Source organism: Hemibagrus wyckioides, linkage group LG15 (genome assembly GCF_019097595.1).
Source record: "Hemibagrus wyckioides isolate EC202008001 linkage group LG15, SWU_Hwy_1.0, whole genome shotgun sequence".
Taxonomy (NCBI): domain Eukaryota; kingdom Metazoa; phylum Chordata; class Actinopteri; order Siluriformes; family Bagridae; genus Hemibagrus; species Hemibagrus wyckioides.
In genome coordinates this window covers 1,422,261-1,440,900 of record NC_080724.1, presented here as the reverse complement: position 1 = coordinate 1,440,900, position 18,640 = coordinate 1,422,261, and the positions used below count along the sequence as shown (strand labels likewise).

The window sequence follows — 18,640 nt, the reverse complement described above, 5'->3', positions numbered from 1 at the left end:
ATTATAAACACAGAGAGTGGGATTATAAATCATTATTAACACTGAGAGTGGGATTATAAATCATTATAAACACTGAGAGTGGGATTATAAATCATTATAAACACTGAGAGTGGGATTATAAATCATTATAAACACAGAGAGTAGGATTATAAATCATTATAAACACAGAGTTGGATTATAAATCATTATAAACACTGAGAGTGGGATTATAAATCATTATAAACACAGAGTTGGATTATAAATCATTATGAACACAGAGAGTGGGATTATAAATCATTATAAACACTGAGAGTTGGATTATGAATCATTATGAACAGAGAGTGGGATTATAAATCATTATAAACACAGAGATTGGATTATAAATCATTATGAACACAGAGAGTGGATTATAAATCATTATGAACACAGAGAGTGGGATTATAAATCATTATAAACACAGAGAGTGGATTATAAATCATTATAAACACTGAGAGTGGGAATTTAATCATAATAAACACAGAGTTGGATTATAAATCATTAGAATCACTGAGAGTGGGATTATAAATCATTATAAACACTGAGAGTGGGATTATAAACCAATATAAACACTGAGAGTGGGATTATGAATCATTATAAATCATAATAAACACAGAGATTGGATTATAAATCATTAGAAACACTGAGAGTGGGATTACAAATCATTATGAACACAGTGTGGGATTATAAACCATTATAAACACAGAGATTGGATTATAAATCATTAGAATCACTGAGAGTGGGATTATAAATCATTATAAACACTGAGAGTGGATTATAAATCATTATAAACACAGAGAGTGGGATTATAAATCATTATAAACACAGAGAGTAGGATTATAAATCATTATAAACACAGAGAGTAGGATTATAAATCATTATAAACACAGAGAGTAGGATTATAAATCATTATAAACACAGAGAGTAGGATTATAAATCATTATAAACACTGAGAGTGGGATTATAAATCATTATAAACACAGAGGGTGGGATTATAAATCATTATAAACACAGAGAGTGGGATTATAAATCATTATAAACACTGAGAGTGGGATTATAAATCATTAACACAGAGAGTGGGATTATAAATCATTAACACAGAGAGTGGGATTATAAATCATTAACACAGAGAGTGGGATCATGAATAATGTCCTTTCTACAATCATGTACATTGTGTTAGAGTTGTGTGATGGAGATACAGCATGTGTAGGATGTTACTGTGTGTAATGATTATGAGGTTGTTCTCTTCGAAAGTCTGAAATCTTCATGAAGCAGAACTCAAATGGAGCCGGTCCACTGTTATAAAGTATAAATAAAGAATAGTTATAAGGCCATTCAGTGACTGACCACAAAATCCTCCATCCAAAGAAAGAGAGAGAGAGAGAGAGAGAGAGAGAGACAGAGAGAAGAGAGAGAGAGAGAGAGAGAGAGAGAGAGAGAGAGAGAGAGAGAGAGAGAGAGAGAGAGAGAGAGAGAAGAGAGAGAGAGAGAGAGAGAGAGAGAGAGAGAGAGAGAGAGAGAGAGAGAGAGAGAGAGAGAGAGAGAGAGAGAGAGAGAGAGAGAGAGAGAGAGAGAGAGAGAGAGAAGAGAGAGAGAGAGAGAGAGAGAGAGAGAGAGAGAGAGAGAGAGAGAGAGAGAAGAGAGAGAGAGAGAGAGAGAGAGAGAGAGAGAGAGAGAGAGAGAGAGAGAGAACATTTCCGAGGTCACAAGCGCATTTTGGGTAGTTTAGGGTGGTGCTGGGTGTTTCCATGGCAACCTCAGTTTGGGTCAGTTGTAGGATAAGGATCTAGGTATAAGTAAACAATTTCAATGTGATGAGAAAACACACATTAATCTTGATAATTAACTCCCTATGATTTGTGATTTATTTCATAACAAAAATTTTAAACGTCTTCCTGTGAAATGTTTAACTTTGGTTAATGGTTTCCTACCTCATCTACAATGCCATACAAGTGTCCACTTCTTCTAGATGGTAACGGGTCTCCTCAGTTCAACTTTGAGTCCAGTGTTTGCTGTTTCTACTGTTTTCTCTCACTGTTTCTATAGCTAATAATCAAATCTGACTATTGATTGAAATTGTTGTCATTTTCTCTGATTAAACCGCATTGGCAACGCTCCCCTGTGACATCACTGCAGGACAACCACTAACTTCAAAAAGCCTTTATTATTATGTCCACACATACATTACATCAAAGTTGTGGTCAGTGCGTAGGGACAGTTATGATACAGCACCCCTGGAGCAGAGAGGATTAAGGTCCTTGCTCAATTGCCCACTGAATAGATGCAAGGCAGTTATTAAAAATAAAAAGTAGAAGAGTTATTGATAAAATATCACAGAATAACTTGATATAACTATAAGAGCTCTTAGGTGGAAAATCTACAGACATGGCAACACGTCCTCCACCACATAGGTACTGCGCGGCTCGTGACGTCATGCGCACCCAGGAAACGGCCCGCAGCTCGTCGCCGTGAAGCGCACCCCCGCGGCCACAACACACACACACACACACACACAGCCTGTATGTACACATAGGCTGAAGTCCAAATAATCATGTATTTAACCAGCTTATGGTGTAAGAGATATATTTACACAGTGTATGTGCAGTGCGTGTGTATATGTGTATATAGCCCTTCAGGATTCTGCCGTTCCTGTTATTCATTAGCAGAAAAGCTATTTAAGTCAGAAGACGCCTTTAGTGTGTGAAATGTATCTGTGTGCTATATCTCAAATGAAAAACTTTGTTTTATTGCACTTTAAACTACGTAATCTACGCAGCATTTCTTTTACATTTCTTACATAAAATCTATTCCGTTCGAATAAAATAGCGAGCTCCGAGCGCCATCTTGTGGTAAATCTGAGATATTACACTTATACTGGCTGCCGCTACAGACCGACAGGTGGCGCTAAAGCGACTGTCTTAAACACTGGCGTCGAAGTGGCGGTTGTGGGATTCAACAACATGACCGGCTAGCTTGCTGTGTTAGCCAGCTACACGTCTTTTTGATCATTAAATAGGTAATTTAACTTATTTAACACGCGTATTATTCCGTGCACTTTAATGGGTTCCTTTAGAGGGAGTGATTGTTGCGTATACATTTGTGTCTTGGGTTAGCCTTCTTTCATTAAAATAATCATAACCAAGGCAAACCTTAGCCCAACTTTATACTGTATTCTTCTCTTTTCTTTTCTTTACACGAAGTGAAACTTCCTATCAAATCCTGTCTGCACTCATATTTAGGTTCCCACGCATTAATATCCCTTTTGGTTAATAAGTTTACTTTCTTTAGGTCTCTTTAGAAATGGCCACAGAACCTGAGAGAGAAGAACAGGTGAGGAGTGAAGCCTCCTGGACATCAGTGAGTCCTAGTGGACTTTGGGAGGTACACAGAAGGTGGGAAGTGGAGAGAAAGCAAGGAGATGACACTCCTCTATTAGGATCCATCTGCAACATCAGGGTGCGTCTCAAAAGCCACACAGAAGATAATACCCAGCCTCTTAGCTCAGATGAACCAGTGCTGGGAGTTAGTGACGGTGCTGTGCAGGTCACAGAGCATCCTCGCTCACAGGATTCAGTGCTCCAGGTTCCACTGGACAGGTGGATTGTGCTGCGGATGGGAGAGGGGCAGTGTGACATCGTAGAGAGCTGTTTGGAAGGAATGAGGGCTGGAGAGGTCTGTGAGGTGAGTGTCTCTCTCAGGGGATCATTTTTTTCTCAGTTGATTGATTACAGTATCCACCTTCAGTCACAGCTTGTAGTGAAGAGCAGCAGATGACTGTGATGCTGCTTGTAACTTTCTTTCATGCGTCTTTATTAACCCATTTATCCTGGTCAGGGACATGGCAGATCTGGAGCTTATCTCCAGAAATACTGGACACAAAATACAAAATCTTGGACTGGTGCATTCACAGTGATCCACAATGGTTTTGGCATGTGTGATGAAACCCAGGGAGAAACCCCACACAAAACATGAGAAATTCCATACAGACAGGAGATCAGGATCAGACCAGGTGGTGCGGGGGGTAGCTTTGCTGTCTCAAAAATCCAGAATCCTTTCAGGAGACAAAGCAACCCTGCTGCATTCCCATGTCATCTAAAACCACTTAATATTAAATGAACCATGTATCTGTCTTATGCTTGTTTAGTATTACTTAATTATATGCTTGTGTAAGTAGAAAACGCACACAGCCAATATATTTTAACCAATACAATTGAATATGAATACACATATTTTTTTGCCCTGTTTGAACAGAACATAAGCTGTTCTATTTGTTCTTCACAATGGCAGGGTTGATTATTGAAGGTGATGTAATTGTATTATAGTGTACACCAACCAGGCAAAACATTATGACCACCTGCCTAATATTGTGTTGGTGCTGCCAAAACAGCCCTGACCCGTCCTGCACTGTGTATTCTGACCCCTTTCTATCAGAACCAGCATTAACTTCTTCAGCAGTTTGAGCAACAGTAGCTGGTCTGTTGGATCGGATCACACGGGCCAGCCTTCGCTCCCCACGTGCATCAATGAGCCTCGGCTGCCCATGACCCTGTCTCCGGTTCACCACTGTTCCGTCTTTGGACCACTTTTGATAGATACTGACCACTGCAGACCGGGAACACCCCACAAGAGCTGCAGTTTTGGAGATGCTCTGATCCAGTGGTCTAGCCATCACAATTTGGTCCTTCGTTAAACTCAAAGCTCAAATCCTTACGCTTGTCCATTTTTCCTGCTTCTAACATCAACTTTGAGGACAAAATGTTGACTTGCTGCCTAATATATCCCACCCACTAACAGGTGGCATGATGAGGAGATCATCAGTCTTATTCACTTCACCTGGTCATAATGTTATGCCTGATGTATTATTTTATGTAACTGGTTATAGTTATTATGATAAATTGTAAACATGTACTTATCTAACATGTAATAAATACAGTATAGTTTGTGTAGAGGTGTTTTATTAGAAATTTAATGCACTTAAGTCGTATACTGTTTCTTCATTACGCTGATTCTGTTTTCTATAGTTCACAGTAAGGCCCCATGAACAGGATTTGAAAATGGCACCTAGTCCGATTCATGCTGCCCGGTTAGAGAAGACAGGAAAGGAAGGAGAGACAAATAGTGAGTGTTTTTCTCTGCAGCTCCACTCATTCACTCCAGGGAAGGAGTCCTGGCAGATGCTCCCTACAGAGAAGTGGACCTGGGTGCTGTCCTACAAGCAGCGGGGCAGTCAGCGTTTCAGCAGCGGAGACATTTGGGGAGCAATGCATTCTTACTGCTGTGCTGTTAAGCTGCTCATCACTCTAAAGGCACATACCAAAGGGAAAGACGGCATTCCTGATGTTGATGGAACCAGGGCCTGTCATAATGAAAGTGACTTAAATAGACAGACAGAGACAAAAAGCACAGGCATCCAAACTGAGGAGTACAGGACTATGAAAGCAGAACTCCATTCTAATCTTTCACTATGTCAGCTTAGGCTTGGCCAGCCAGCAAAAGCTAAGGACAGCAGCAGCAAAGCCACTGCACTGGATCCAGCGAACTTTAAAGCCTGGTATCGCCTTGGCCAGGCCTGTCTGCAGTTGGAAGATTTTGCAGAAGCACGTCAAGCTTTTGGCAAAGTCCTAGAACTCCAGCCAGGTTCTGCCTCTGCCCAAAATGCCTTAAAACAAGTAAATGCAAAGGCAAAAGAGTTTGACAGTAAGCTTGGGCAAAGGCTAAGCAAAATGTTTACCTAATGATCTGCAGAAATGTGGACATGAATATAATTATTCAAGACAAGTGTGAACATATGAACAGCCCACGCACGGTGTGTCCTAAAATCAGTATATCCAAAAATATACAGCACTAGAAGCTCGTGCAGTGATGCAGTGAATTATATCGCAAAATATATTGCTCTATGCATGGTGGTTGTATTTTATTTGTATGCTGAACAAATAGCAATAAAACTATTTATATACGTGTATCATGGTTACTGTGTTTGTATTGTGTTTAAAACAAAGTGGATTGAAAAATGACGCATAAATCACATCACACATAAAATACACTTTATGTTTAATATAAATGAAGGAGTTATTAGATGAGTTTAAATACTGCTACTACAAATTCAAAGAAATAGGAAAATTGAGAATGTTCTTAGAAAATATAATATGGTTTATCAGTTCAGATTTAACAAGTTGGCTTAGAACTGTTCACTGACTTAAACAGAAAAATAGTTAAATGAGCCTCTGCATATGGTTCCACTAAGAGCAGCAAGTGCAACTTTTATGCACAAAAATGTATAACTCCAATATCATGATCATTATTCGTTTATTATTCAAACAAAATTCAGCACTTATTAAGATTAGTTTGTTTAGAGCTAGAATAATGATGCCAGTAGGTGGAGCCATTTACTTATTCATAAGACTCGATCATGACCTTGAACTGCTTTGTTTGTCGGTAATCCTTTCATGTCTCTGTGGCGCAATCGGTTAGCGCGTTCGGCTGTTAACCGAAAGGTTGGTGGTTCGAGCCCACCCAGGGACGAACATTTTCCATTTTTCATATACGACTTGTATGTTTACATGCAGATTTCACTCCAATTCGATGTAATGTTACAATTCAGATTCTTGTGTAACTATTTACATATTAACAACTAGAACCATGAGTCCATGATAAGAGTGAAAGGGATCACAGTCCAGAAATAGATGGGGTGTCCATACTCGCTGTGCATATACCCATCTCTGTATTCAGTGAAGAAATACAGCACTGCTCCATACAGCTGACCTGTGGACAGAGAACATAACTGTTAATCTGCTGATGTAAGGAGCTGATATAAGCATTCAAACAAAATATCTCACTTAGCATTAAAAAGGACAGAATTCATGCTAAAGAGGACACACTGTATAAATATCCTGTTGTATGTTTATATCTAAGAACCCACCATCCTGAGTTCATCTTATTAGAGAGTTTACATACAACACTCTTATATAGCTTTGTTTCTTTGTTACTCGTAGCAGAAAGTGTCACGGTATCTCGCAATTGTCTAAAAAAAACCCCGCAGATTTCAAACAATAATGAAGCTGTTTCAATAACTGCTTCAAAATGCCGAAACCCGGGATCGAACCAGGGACCTTTAGATCTTCAGTCTAACGCTCTCCCAACTGAGCTATTTCGGCGACGAGCACCAACCTTAAAGCCACGCCTCTAGACCTTACCCATACTCTGGTTGTTTGTTTTTGTTACAAACAACTTTGTCAATAATGTAACCTGTTCCACTGAAAGTCTTCAGTTACACTATTCTCTGTTCCTACACTAGACAATATACTCAGTAACACACCCCAATACAATCATCTTCCATGTCACCATGCTTACAAACGATGGCTCTTCCACACTACAGCTCCTGTACCGTCTTTGCTCGAATATTAGCTAAGTTACACTTAATATCTCTCTGTGTTTGTGTAATTCCTGGGGGCATTTAGATCACGTTCAGTCAACAGCCATGGAAGTTGTCGGGGAAAGTTGATCAGTCTGGGCATCTGGGTTACATGTTAGAGAGCTATGACCACATCATATATGTAACCTAAATCTAGTTTTAAAGCACTGTGACATCCGACTCCCTCCAAAAACAAGGATGTTCTACAGTATAAAGTTTAAAGTGGCTTAATGCAAAGACATTTTAAGATAAACATTCAGTTTACACCTTATTAATGACGCACAAAAACAGCAAATAATCCCAGAAATGAGCCCATCGAGTCTGCTCAGATTTTACATCACAATTTACACCAAAGTATATAGTTACATTTCTTCTGCATTATTAACACTGACTTTTGCCTCCATTTGTATAAAGGTTCCCACACTCACCACTGAGATGTAAACAAGTTACAACAGTAAAATAAGGGTTAGATGCCTGCAGGCCCCTGTGGCTTAAAAATTGTTATTTAAACGTAAGCCTCATTTATTCAGCGAAACACAGCATAATGACTGAAAACAGAAAATTTAAAACTGAAGAAGTTAAAACACTAAAACACGAAAGAGCAGAGAGTCACGGTTTAGCTCGAAGTGACAGAGAAGCTAACTCGCTAGCAGAAAAATATTGCTGAGCACGTGCACGCGCATTCCGTTTAGACTCTCATAAATGTTACAGGTAGTTACAGATATGAATGTTATATTGCCAAGCGGTTATTGTGGAATTAATACCAGTATGCTGAGTTTCGCAGTGAAAATGTGAAGTTTTCCATCTTTGAACGACTCACTGCACCGATCTGTGTAGAAATTTGTATCATGGGGGCACCCCCCCCCGGCTTTTTATTAACCCTTTCAGACTTGTTTTATTCCCATTCAGAGAAAACACTTGATATTTACTCTTCTCCATTTTACAAATCCCACATGTGCTTTTATTAGTTGTTTCCTTCAAGAAATCTTTGGGAGGGATCGTCGTATTTTAATCCTATTTGTGAACTAATGTTTAAACAAATAAAGTACTAGAACTAGTCTTAAAAGTTTGAAAAGAATATACATAATATTAAAATATATAATGGGAAAATAATATAGAGAAAAGGTTGCTGTATGTTAAGAGGCAGTCCCAGAAACGTGTTTAATTTCGTGCAGTGTGTGAGTCTGAGACTCTATTTATGTGTGTGTTTATGCGTACTTGCCGTTTTCATTGCAGCATCAGTGTGTATTGAAACAATTTTTTGCTTGATTTGTCACAAAACATCTGCTTTCTGTGTATATAGTGTAACATCTTACATCTGGTGGCCTTGTTGTTCTTGTTATCATTAGCCGTCACGTGGTCCGTCGTATCAAACTGTCCTCCTGGTAGAGGCTTTATATATCCTGAGCTAGTTGTTTATATTAATGTTGTTTGTCATAGACTGGCTCAGGCTTTTGCATTCTCTCCAGACACTGGGCCACATTCTTTCTGAAATCCTGGCCCTCTAGGCATCCTGCCTGTACTCACACCAAATGTTAACTATATGTGTGTTGGACCACTTTTTGGACTGAATTTCAGTTCTGTACAGACTTTTCAGCTGATCCAGCAGTCTGACCCTTCCCATTGCTTCACTGTTCAGCCTTGCTACCTCTGTAAGGGAACCTACTTTGAGAACCAGTACACTACGCAAACGGGACATCAGAGCTAATGTGCACTTAAAGATATGAGACATTCCTCACAAAGGTTTATAAATCATCATGCTATCATGTTCCAGCTGGATGATGTTACGTTTTTTAATGGATGCGTTCGTCAAAACAGGCATGTCATTTTTCATAACAGAACACTCAAAACAAGTCAACAGCACTCCATGCAGGTAAAACATTTAAATTTAATGGCATGAAGCAAAAAATATTGAACATTTTGTGTATACCCATAGAGTGTTAGGAATATAATATAAAATAACCATCATTACATTCAAACATCACCTAGAACGGTGCACAGTAATGTATTTACCTTTTCAAAAAAAATTTTTTTTGCATTTATTTCGTCTTTCTTTTAGGAACGGTTTTGTCTGACAAGGCTTGGGTGCTACTCAACTGGAACCATGAGTCCATGATAAGAGTGAAAGGGATCACGATCCATAGGACATTCATAAAGACAAAGTAGAACCAGAAATAGATGGGGTGTCCATACTCGCTGTGCAAATACCCATCTCTGTGTTCAGTGAAGAAATACAGCACTGCTCCATACAGCTGACCTGTGGACAGAGAACATTACTGTTAATCTGCTGATGTAAGGAGCTGACATTCAAACAAAATATCTCACTTAGCATTAAAAAGGACAGAAATCATGCTAAAGAGGACGCACTATGTAAATATTCTGTTGTACGTTTATATCAAGAATTCACCACTGCATCCTGAGTTCATCTTATCAGAGAGTTTACATACAACACTCTTATATAGCTTTGTTTCTTCTGTCTAGTTTGACCTTTTTGGAATGTACAGGGCTAAAAGAAAGTCTTTTCAGATTCAAACTTTGATGCCCTTGTTTTAGATAACAACTACATAGGATTTGACTTAATCACCTTCTTCTCTAACACATACATATAGATATAGATTTTAGATGAATAGGAGAAAGGAAACATCTCACCTAGAGATACAATGAGCTGCAGAACAAATCTGTAGGAATGATTATACAAGAAAGCCACAACAATCCACAGACTGAAAGGTCCCCATAGACATGCAGTCACTGTCTCCATGCACACAGTGAAATTATCTGCTCTAGAAAGAAGATACAGTATGAAAGATGTGAATAAGATGCACCCAGGACAGTACTGATTACATAACAACACAAATTGACATGTTTACAACTTACATGACATATCTGCTGTCACCTTTTGAATATTCCTTCCCTGTGGAAGACAAAGAAAATGAATAACAAGAAAACAACTGTTGCGAAATTACTTTAGGCATATCCCATCATTTTTGGCTATCAATTTCATTTTACAGATTGATGGTCTGGATGATCGTAAGGGTCCCAATATATTCAAATACAGAGATTCTCTTATGTTTTATTCATTTACTTTACAAATTAATAGGCCTATCGAACATGCCTATTAAATAATGAATAAGTTAAGGACACCCTCCATGAGATGCTAACCCATTGCAGGGCACAATCTTGCACAAACTCACACGCTACGGAAAATTTTGCAACGCCAATCTGAAAAGTGTGAGGCAAAAGTGCTTACCAGTAAGCTGTGGTGCCCTCGAACACCTCGATCAATAGTTATTCTAATTAATCTTATGATTAATTCTCAGATGAAATTTCATGGCTTTAATATTCACTCACACAGTTGAGAAAGGAAGCTCTGATCTGCTGGAATGATGGCGTAGTAGAGAGAGAACCAGCCCTCGATGACACCATGAATAAAGCCACAGACGGTAAACCAGCATAGTGCTAACCTTCTCCAGCTACCCAGTCTTCCTCCACCAACGCTCTTTCCTGTCAAAGTCCAAGCTAACAACATCAACAGTCCTGACACAGAGAACAGGAAAGTGACAATCTCCAACATGGAGCGCTCATTTTCAGTGTAGTTGGGAATGGACAGATCCCTGGGCCAGTACGGGTGAATTATGGTTTCAGCTGCCATCTCTGAAATCTGCAAAGACACAGAGTTTATCTCATAATACGGAGGTATCATTGGAGCAAATACAACACAACAGGTACACCTTCTCAAATTCTTCAATGCAGATGAACAGATTCTATTCTACAGATCACAAATGAAGAAACTCATATGCTACATTTATGGTGCAAAATTTATTCACATGCTTGCATCAACAAATATTAAATCATAGACTTTACACATCTGCAAATCAGTATGTGAATTCATGTTACACATTTTTCTTGTATTGTTTTTTTTTGCAGTCATCTGCAGTCATTAACTACTTGAATCAGCCAGCTACTTTTTTTGCCCATCTTGCACCACTTATCTGTGTGAAATGTGGAGCAAAGGTCATTTGCTCACCTGTAGAGACAGGGGGCGGGCACTGTTCAGAGGGCAGCGAACCTTTGACCAATCAAAGGAGGTCGGTCTGGACACCTGCCCCCTGACACTCGAACTAGTGAGAGGGAAAAAGCTTGCTCCTGATATTTAAGGCATGTATATATAATTATTCAGTAGCAGTAGTAATATGTTACCTAACATCAGTTTATCTTTCTGGAAGCAATAGGAGCTAACCTAACTAAAAATGATTTAGTTGACTACTAACGTATCTGTGATGTACCTATTTGTGTTAGAGGGGAAAAAAAACAGGTAACACTGTCACATGTGTGCGACAAAACCGTTATAACTCAGAATAAAAGAAATAAGCACAAAAAGGAATAATAAAGGAAATCAAGTTATTCAGCCAGTCATGATCTGCAGCTACTCGCAAAAAAATACACCGGTAAGTTCAGTGTTAAGCAAAAAAGTCCATGATTTGTAGCATGCATTTCTATAAAGAATTCATTTACACACGGCTTACAAATCATTTCTTCGTCACCTTTTCTTTTCTTTCTTTCTTTCTTTTTTTTTTTTTTTTTGCAAAAGTCGGTCCAATCTACTTACCCTGTATTTTAAATAGAAATAATATCCAACACAATGCACGAGAAATAAAAAAAGAGATTAAAACTAATGAAAGAGCAGGAAGAGAACATCCAGGGCCAGGTAGAGCAAATGTATGAACTAAGCATGTCATAAATAACATCATACCTGTACAAACAGATCGCGCCACAGAGTTACAGCCCATTCCAATACCCCATGACCAATAAACACTCACGATGCTATGGAGCCAGGCAGCAGGGGAAAGAGAGCTCACGATTTTACTGGTCGATAAACTCGGAACACGACTGACTTCACTGGTAAGGAGAAACGGGATTGGCTAGAAACACCAAAAGGACTGGCCCATGCTGAAGGGATGAACCCAAAGCACTTGCTTTATACGTACAAAATGTGCATGTTTTGATAGTGTACATGGTTGTTAACATATTTGTGACAGGTTATCTTATGATCAGAGAATGCATCAAACTATACTGCAAAAGAGACACACGCGCTAAACCTTGGTAGATCATTTGGTAGGTTTAGGATATGCCTAAATATAGGCTAAGTAGCCCAATAATAAACATAGTATTTCGTTATATTAATTTGGAAGGAAAGTAAATGATGTTCTTGTTTTTTTCCGTCTAGCGCGAATAACCAAAGCTCATGATTTCGCTAGACTCTGCAACTCAGATAAATTGGTATATAACTGTGCAAATGATTAAAAAATGCAGGTGGTGTGCCTCCTAATAATGTGTTAATATTGGTGAAAATTTTCAGCTTCGAAAAAAAAGAAAGAAAATATTCACACCTACACGTCTTTGCCGTGACCCGGATTCGAACCGGGGTTGCTGCGGCCACAACGCAGAGTACTAACCACTATACGATCACGGCAAGCTACCGAGGCGGCGAACAACACTCGAAAAGATCGCCTAAAGAGTAGGAGCAACAAACATATATTAATACAACTTATGTATTTTTTGTTGCATGTCATTGCAGCGTGTGTAACACATGTTCAACATACTAAACAATGTCAAGTTTCTCAGCTCAAATTCACACCTGATACAACTATATATAAATAGAGGGCTTGATGAACATCTGTTTGTTAAGGCAACAGATTGAGCCATTGATTTTCTAGCTAGAAAACAGAAAATATTTAAATGTACAGGGCAGCGGAAAATTAATATCTAGATATTCGAGTCTAGAACATCGTGTTCACAAGTACTGACATAATTAGTGCGAAAGAACAATTGAATTATCATAGCGTTATTAACCCTGAAGCGGAACCGGCTAACAAGTCCCATATGGTCTAGCGGTTAGGATTCCTGGTTTTCACCCAGGCGGCCCGGGTTCGACTCCCGGTATGGGAATGTATGTTTTTCAACCTTTATGTAAATAACAGAATTTAAAAATGACTTATAATGTTTGTATAAGAAAGCTTTGCAGGATCTCCTATAGGATATACGTACTTCTTTGTGTGAATTTATTCTAGAAATGTGTCCATTGCTAACAGAGGCAGAAACCCGGAAATGTCATCATCAGTTATCAGCTGACTCTTGCTGTCATGTGACCTTCAATGGCGACGCGGTGAAAGGAGAGAATACAAGCTAGCGTACAGTAAAACGCACGAATTATGACGCTTTAACACAGTATTTGAAGGATTCTGTTTATACGGAATATATGCGAACCTGTATTGACTTTCTTTCATTAAACCTCAAACCGCGGAGCACACGTGTGTGGAAATGGGTCTAGATCCTGCCTCTCTACGTTTAGACCAACAGTTACTTCATTTTATGGATCAGCTTGAAATTTTGGAGGAGAAAAGACAGAAACTTAACACGCTCATAGAAGATGTAAGAAATGTGATCGTCTGTATTTTAGTTGAGAACTCTTTGTGTAATCTTGATAGGCTCTGTAATTTGTCTTTTCACAGGGATGGTTCAACATCTCCAAGGCCCGGTACTCCATGGGGAACAAGCAGGTCTCAGCCTTGCAGTATGCCAGTGAGATGGAGCCACTAGTTCATGTTTATGCCAGGTGATTTTTACATATTTCTGGAGTTTACTGCAGTGTAATTCATTCATCTGTAAAAGAAAAAAAAGGAAAGCTGTACGCATTTTTTTCTAGCAAAAAAATTTGTTAAAACCAAAGATCATCAGCAGCAGGGCAAGAAAATTGAAGACTGGTATGTCTCAGGGCCAGTGCCTAGAAGTGCTTATACAGTGGATCATGTTTCTGTAGAACAAAGTATTGCCATGCATTAGCTGCAGTTTTTTGCAGCCACTGTGATGGTATTTATTATAGTAGTATTTAGATGTAGGGTGTTAAGATTACAGGGTGAAGAGGTGAAGAAGGTACAGGAGTTTAAGTACTTGGGGTCAACAGTCCAGAGTAATGGAGAGTGTGGGAAAGAGGTACGGAAGCGAGTGCAGGCAGGTTGGAATGGATGGAGAAAAGTGTCTGTGTGATAGAAAAATATCGGCGGGAATCAAGGGGAAGGTGTACAAGACAGTGGGGAGACCAGCCATGCTGTAGGGTTTAGAGACAGTGTCACTGAGGAAGAGACAGGAGGCAGAGCTGAAGATGTTGAGGTTCTCTTTGGGAGTGACACGGCTGGACAGGATTAGGAAGTTAGAGAGGCCAGATTAAGATGGTTTGGACATGTTCAGAGGAGGGAGAGTGAGTATATTGGTAGGAGAATGTTGGACATGGAGCTGCCAGGCAGGAGGAAAAGAGGAAGGCCAAAGAGGAGGTATATGGATGGAATAAATGAGGATATGAAGCTAGTAGGGATGCAGAAAATAGGGATAGGTGGAGAGAGATGATTTGGAGAGTAATTCCACCTTGAGTACTTTACATCTATGTATTTCTATCTGAAATGCAGTGGGTCAGAAAACGGTGAAGCAGAATTCAAGTGCGAGCGAAAAGGTGATCAAGCTGAAGAACCAGAAGGGAGTGAAACAGTAGAGACTATCGGACCAACAGATGGAGGTAGGACTGAAATTGCGACCATTTTCTATCAGATAACTGGATTGTAAATGAATTTATTTAAACAACAATGGACTTTTACGGTCCCAATAATTTTTAATAAAATCAAAACACCCGTATTTGCAGGCCTCAGGAGGCGAGTGAACATTAAAAAGTACGAAAACATCAAAGAAAAAGTCGCTTCAAAAGATGAATGTGAGAAGGAACCTCAATTAAATACAAAGAATGAGAAATCTCCATGTCAGTATCAAGATCCTCTGAAGTGGTTTGGGATCCTTGTACCACAAAACCTTAAGCAAGCTCAGGCAGCCTTTAAAGAAGGTACGTATAAAACTATGGAAAGTCTGTACAAATACACAGGTCTGCAATCAGCAGGGTTTTTTTTTTTTTTTGGTAAAATAAATAAATAAATAAATAAATAAATAAATAAATAAATAACACAAATATAATCTGTGGCTTAATTTGCTGTTTATTCTCAGATTGCTTTTAAGATACATAGTCATGGCTTTGAAAGTTGTATAGAAAAAATTAGGTTATGCAAATTATTAGAATAATATAGAGGTATATTTTTAAAGGTATTTAAACCTTCAGTTTTTAGCAGAATTTTTAACTACATTGTTTTCCGGTGTTCAAGTTTAGATGTTCTAAATGTTTGAGGCAAAATGGTATCCCGCTACTGTTAATTATATAAACAATATATTGCCAAAAGTTTTGGGACGTCTGCCTTTACATGCACATGAATGTAATCTGGAGTTGTCCCGCCCTTTGCAGCTATAACAGCTTCAACTCTTCTGGGAAGGCTTTCCACAAGGTTTAGGAGTGTGTTTATGAGAATTTTTGACCGTTCCTCTAGAAGTGCATTTGTGAGGTCAGGCACTGATGTTGGACGAGAAGGTCTGGCTCACAGTCTCCACTCTAATTCATCCCAAAGGTGTTCTATGGGGTTGAGGTCAGGACTCTGTGCAGGCCAGTCAAGTTCCTCCACACCAAACTCACTCATCCATGTCTTTATGGACCTTGCTTTGGTCACTGGTGTGCAGTCATGTTGGAACAGGAAGGGGTCATCCCCAAACTGTTCCCACAAAGAGCATGAAATTGTCCAAAATGTCTTGGTATGAAGCTGAAGCATTAAGAGTTCCTTTCACTGGAGCTAAGGGGCCGAGCCCAAACCCTGAAAAACAACACCTGAATTCAATGATTCGAAGTGGTGTCCCAAAACCTTTGGCAATGTAGTGTATTGTCCTTCAATAATGTGTTCTAGTAAACTTCTGAAAGCAATGTACTGGGTTTCTTTGTGGTCCATAGTAAAATTGTTATTCATGTTTCTGTATTTCCCCCCTATGCATTCATATTGTATTAATTATGTTTCATTTTTGCAGTTATTACTCTGGCAGCTGAGATCTCGACCCTACAGAGTGCGATTGTGAAAACTAGATTGGAGATGCAGACTCAGATGAAGGATAAACAGAAGATGGCCTCAGAATTGAAAGAATAATGCATCACACATTAGTGTTTTCATTTCCCCCCCCCAACTTTATATTTATTATTCAGACGTTACACTCATGCCTTTTTTTGTACTACAGTGTGAGTGATTAAGTTGTAAATAAAAAAAGAATAAATGAACAAATGCATGTTTAGATATCTATGGCTGCCTTCCTGTGAATCAGTTACAGTAGTGATAATAAATCTCAAAAGGTTTTGGACCACACTTACTATTTAAGCATTTTCACTGTGAAAGGGTTTAGAACCAAATGATGTATTATTCAGGAGTCAGGACTGTTTTATTGTCACTATACCGAGTATGAGGCATAACATTATGACCACCTGCCTAATATTGTGTTGGTCCCCCTGCCAAAACAGCTCTGACCTGTCGAGGCATGGACTCCACTAGATCCCTGAAGGTGTGCTGTGGTATCTGGATTTCGTTGCCTTGTACACATGTGCAAAGTTTAATCTAAACTATACATCCATTTTAACAAATAAAATAAATGTACAAAAACACACAACAACTGCAATCACGGCAAGAGTAATAAGTCAATTATTGACTTAGGATGTATAAGGTATAAATAAGTATGTAAATATTTTATATAGATATAAATAAGTTATTGCACAATATTCAAACAAGGATTTGCATATAATAAGAGGGTATTAAAATGTCACAGGATGTAAACATGTCAAATAATATAAAAAATAATGTGCATCAGAATGTAAACACACTGAGTAATGTGTTCAAACTTGACTATACACTATATTGTCAAAAGTTTTGGGACACAAATCTTTTTCCTGGACTGTTGCAGACTACAATGAGTACACCGTTATAGCTACATCTGTGTGCTGAAAGATGTCTTCAATGATCACAGACACTTTGTCCCAAGACAGCCGGTCCAAACCACAGCCGATCCTGAAGCCACAAGTATATATACAAAAGCATCATTTTGAAAAGTAATCTGCTCTGATTCCTTGTTATTATACACTCTACTGCCAAAAGTTTTGGGACACCCCTCCAAATCATTGAATTCAGGGGTTGGGCTCGGCCCCTTAGCTCCAGTGAAAGGAACTCTTAATGCTTCAGCTTCATACCAAGACATTTTGGACAATTTCATGCTCTTTGTGGGAACAGTTTGGGGATGACCCCTTCCTGTTCCAACATGACTGCACACCAGTGACCAAAGCAAGGTCCATAAAGACATGGATGAGTGAGTTTGGTGTGGAGGAACTTGACTGGCCTGCACAGAGTCCTGACCTCAACCCCATAGAACACCTTTGGGATGAATTAGAGCGGAGACTGCGAGAACAGACCTTCACGTCCAACATCAGTGCCTGACCTCACAAATGCTCTTCTAGAGGAACGGTCAAAAATTCCCATAAACACACTCCTAAACCTTGTGGAAAGCCTTCCCAGAAGAGTTGAAGCTGTTATAGCTGCAAAGGGCGGGACAACGCCATATTACATTCATGTGCAAGGAAAGGCAGATGTCCCAAAACGTTTGGCAATATAGTGCAAGTGGAATATGTAGGTTAGTTAACTCATTCGGACCAGGGGTCAGAAACAGGGTAGTAAAAACAGTCAAAAAATAACTGACCAAAATAACAGAGGGTTATGTTAGAGTAAGAAGCTACAGACTGCCTCTAATCAGATCCCACTTCATGGTAGGTGTTAGATCAGGCTTAACCCCGCCCACCCGCCACGCCTCACCGACCACCGCCCTCTCCCCTCCCCCACAAAAAGAAAAAGGGCTTAATTGTCATAAAAACAATTAATATCTTAGTTTTAGGATCATGTGACATTCAATCATTCATAGCACAGGAGAAATGATCCACAGCATCAATAAAGCATCCTGCAGTAAATGCATCAAATTGATTAACTAATAAATAATTCAATCTGACTATTTTTGTTAATCAATTAGTATTTTAGTTGAAGGATAGAAACATAAGGATTTTTTTTTGTCACTCTGTCCTCCAAAAAAGAAAAAAAAATAGAATTTGTTTAGAAATTGACAGTGAAATCAGCTTTCAGATCCCTCCGGCTTCTCAGGACACTATTTATAAAAGTTAGCTTTGGTTTTTACTGAATGTTAATGAATAGGTTGCTGAATTGAAAGAAAACTAACTATCAAACGAAACCGTTTAACCAACCTGTACCTTCAGAA

The 18,640-nt window shown here is 39.0% G+C and overlaps 3 protein-coding genes and 4 non-coding genes across 13 annotated transcripts; 4 read left to right on the top strand and 3 right to left on the bottom strand.

Moving 5' to 3' along the window:
* The first annotated feature begins 2,902 nt into the window (after nt 1–2,902).
* fkbpl (FKBP prolyl isomerase like) lies at nt 2,903–5,975 on the top strand. 2 transcript variants are annotated; one of them, XM_058409260.1, is made up of 3 exons: nt 2,903–3,031; nt 3,304–3,696; nt 5,154–5,975. In XM_058409260.1, the coding sequence occupies exons 2-3, from the start codon at nt 3,316–3,318 to the stop codon at nt 5,748–5,750; spliced, it is 978 nt and encodes a 325-aa protein (XP_058265243.1). In that variant the 5' UTR covers nt 2,903–3,031; nt 3,304–3,315; the 3' UTR covers nt 5,751–5,975. The 2 variants fall into 2 exon arrangements, with proteins under 2 accessions (XP_058265243.1, XP_058265242.1); XM_058409259.1 differs by having other exon boundaries at nt 5,037–5,975.
* A 488-nt stretch (nt 5,976–6,463) lies between these two features.
* On the top strand, nt 6,464–6,537 carry trnan-guu (transfer RNA asparagine (anticodon GUU)). Its single transcript has one exon. It is a non-coding gene; the product is annotated as a tRNA-Asn (tRNA).
* Nucleotides 6,538–7,096: 559 nt separating this feature from the next.
* On the bottom strand, nt 7,097–7,169 carry trnaf-gaa (transfer RNA phenylalanine (anticodon GAA)). The gene has a single exon. It is a non-coding gene; the product is annotated as a tRNA-Phe (tRNA).
* A 2,127-nt stretch (nt 7,170–9,296) lies between these two features.
* On the bottom strand, nt 9,297–12,319 carry ebp (EBP cholestenol delta-isomerase). Of its 6 annotated transcripts, none has more exons than XM_058410925.1 (6): nt 12,177–12,246; nt 11,451–11,569; nt 10,775–11,084; nt 10,301–10,337; nt 10,076–10,206; nt 9,297–9,683 (listed from the first exon to the last, which is right to left on the bottom strand). In XM_058410925.1, the coding sequence occupies exons 1-6, from the start codon at nt 12,211–12,213 to the stop codon at nt 9,466–9,468; spliced, it is 852 nt and encodes a 283-aa protein (XP_058266908.1). In that variant the 5' UTR covers nt 12,214–12,246; the 3' UTR covers nt 9,297–9,465. The 6 variants fall into 6 exon arrangements, with proteins under 6 accessions (XP_058266908.1, XP_058266912.1, XP_058266907.1 ...); XM_058410929.1 differs by having other exon boundaries at nt 11,451–11,544; nt 12,177–12,195; XM_058410924.1 differs by lacking the exon at nt 12,177–12,246 and adding an exon at nt 12,033–12,170.
* Nucleotides 12,320–12,824: 505 nt separating this feature from the next.
* On the bottom strand, nt 12,825–12,896 carry trnah-gug (transfer RNA histidin (anticodon GUG)). The gene has a single exon. It is a non-coding gene; the product is annotated as a tRNA-His (tRNA).
* Nucleotides 12,897–13,300: 404 nt separating this feature from the next.
* On the top strand, nt 13,301–13,372 carry trnae-uuc (transfer RNA glutamic acid (anticodon UUC)). Its single transcript has one exon. It is a non-coding gene; the product is annotated as a tRNA-Glu (tRNA).
* A 171-nt stretch (nt 13,373–13,543) lies between these two features.
* ccdc115 (coiled-coil domain containing 115) lies at nt 13,544–16,662 on the top strand. Its single transcript, XM_058410930.1, has 5 exons — nt 13,544–13,855; nt 13,936–14,039; nt 14,887–14,993; nt 15,117–15,311; nt 16,370–16,662. The coding sequence occupies exons 1-5, from the start codon at nt 13,745–13,747 to the stop codon at nt 16,483–16,485; spliced, it is 633 nt and encodes a 210-aa protein (XP_058266913.1). The 5' UTR covers nt 13,544–13,744; the 3' UTR covers nt 16,486–16,662.
* The last annotated feature ends 1,978 nt before the right edge of the window (nt 16,663–18,640 follow it).

What these genes read in the sequence shown, in the direction of transcription:
- fkbpl (XM_058409259.1), top strand. Translation starts at nt 3,316, where the DNA reads ATGGCCACAGAACCTGAGAGAGAAGAACAGGTGAGGAGTGAAGCCTCC. An exon ending in GGGCTGGAGAGGTCTGTGAG is followed by an intron (nt 3,697 to 5,036) that starts GTGAGTGTCTCT and finishes TGTTTTCTATAG; the next exon opens with TTCACAGTAAGGCCCCATGA.
- ebp (XM_058410924.1), bottom strand. Translation starts at nt 12,162, where the DNA reads ATGACATGCTTAGTTCATACATTTGCTCTACCTGGCCCTGGATGTTCT. An exon ending in CCCGCCCCCTGTCTCTACAG is followed by an intron (nt 11,085 to 11,450) that starts GTGAGCAAATGA and finishes GTGTCTTTGCAG; the next exon opens with ATTTCAGAGATGGCAGCTGA. An exon ending in GAGCTTCCTTTCTCAACTGT is followed by an intron (nt 10,338 to 10,774) that starts GTGAGTGAATAT and finishes TGTCTTCCACAG; the next exon opens with GGAAGGAATATTCAAAAGGT.
- ccdc115 (XM_058410930.1), top strand. Translation starts at nt 13,745, where the DNA reads ATGGGTCTAGATCCTGCCTCTCTACGTTTAGACCAACAGTTACTTCAT. An exon ending in CTAGTTCATGTTTATGCCAG is followed by an intron (nt 14,040 to 14,886) that starts GTGATTTTTACA and finishes TCTGAAATGCAG; the next exon opens with TGGGTCAGAAAACGGTGAAG. An exon ending in TATCGGACCAACAGATGGAG is followed by an intron (nt 14,994 to 15,116) that starts GTAGGACTGAAA and finishes CCGTATTTGCAG; the next exon opens with GCCTCAGGAGGCGAGTGAAC.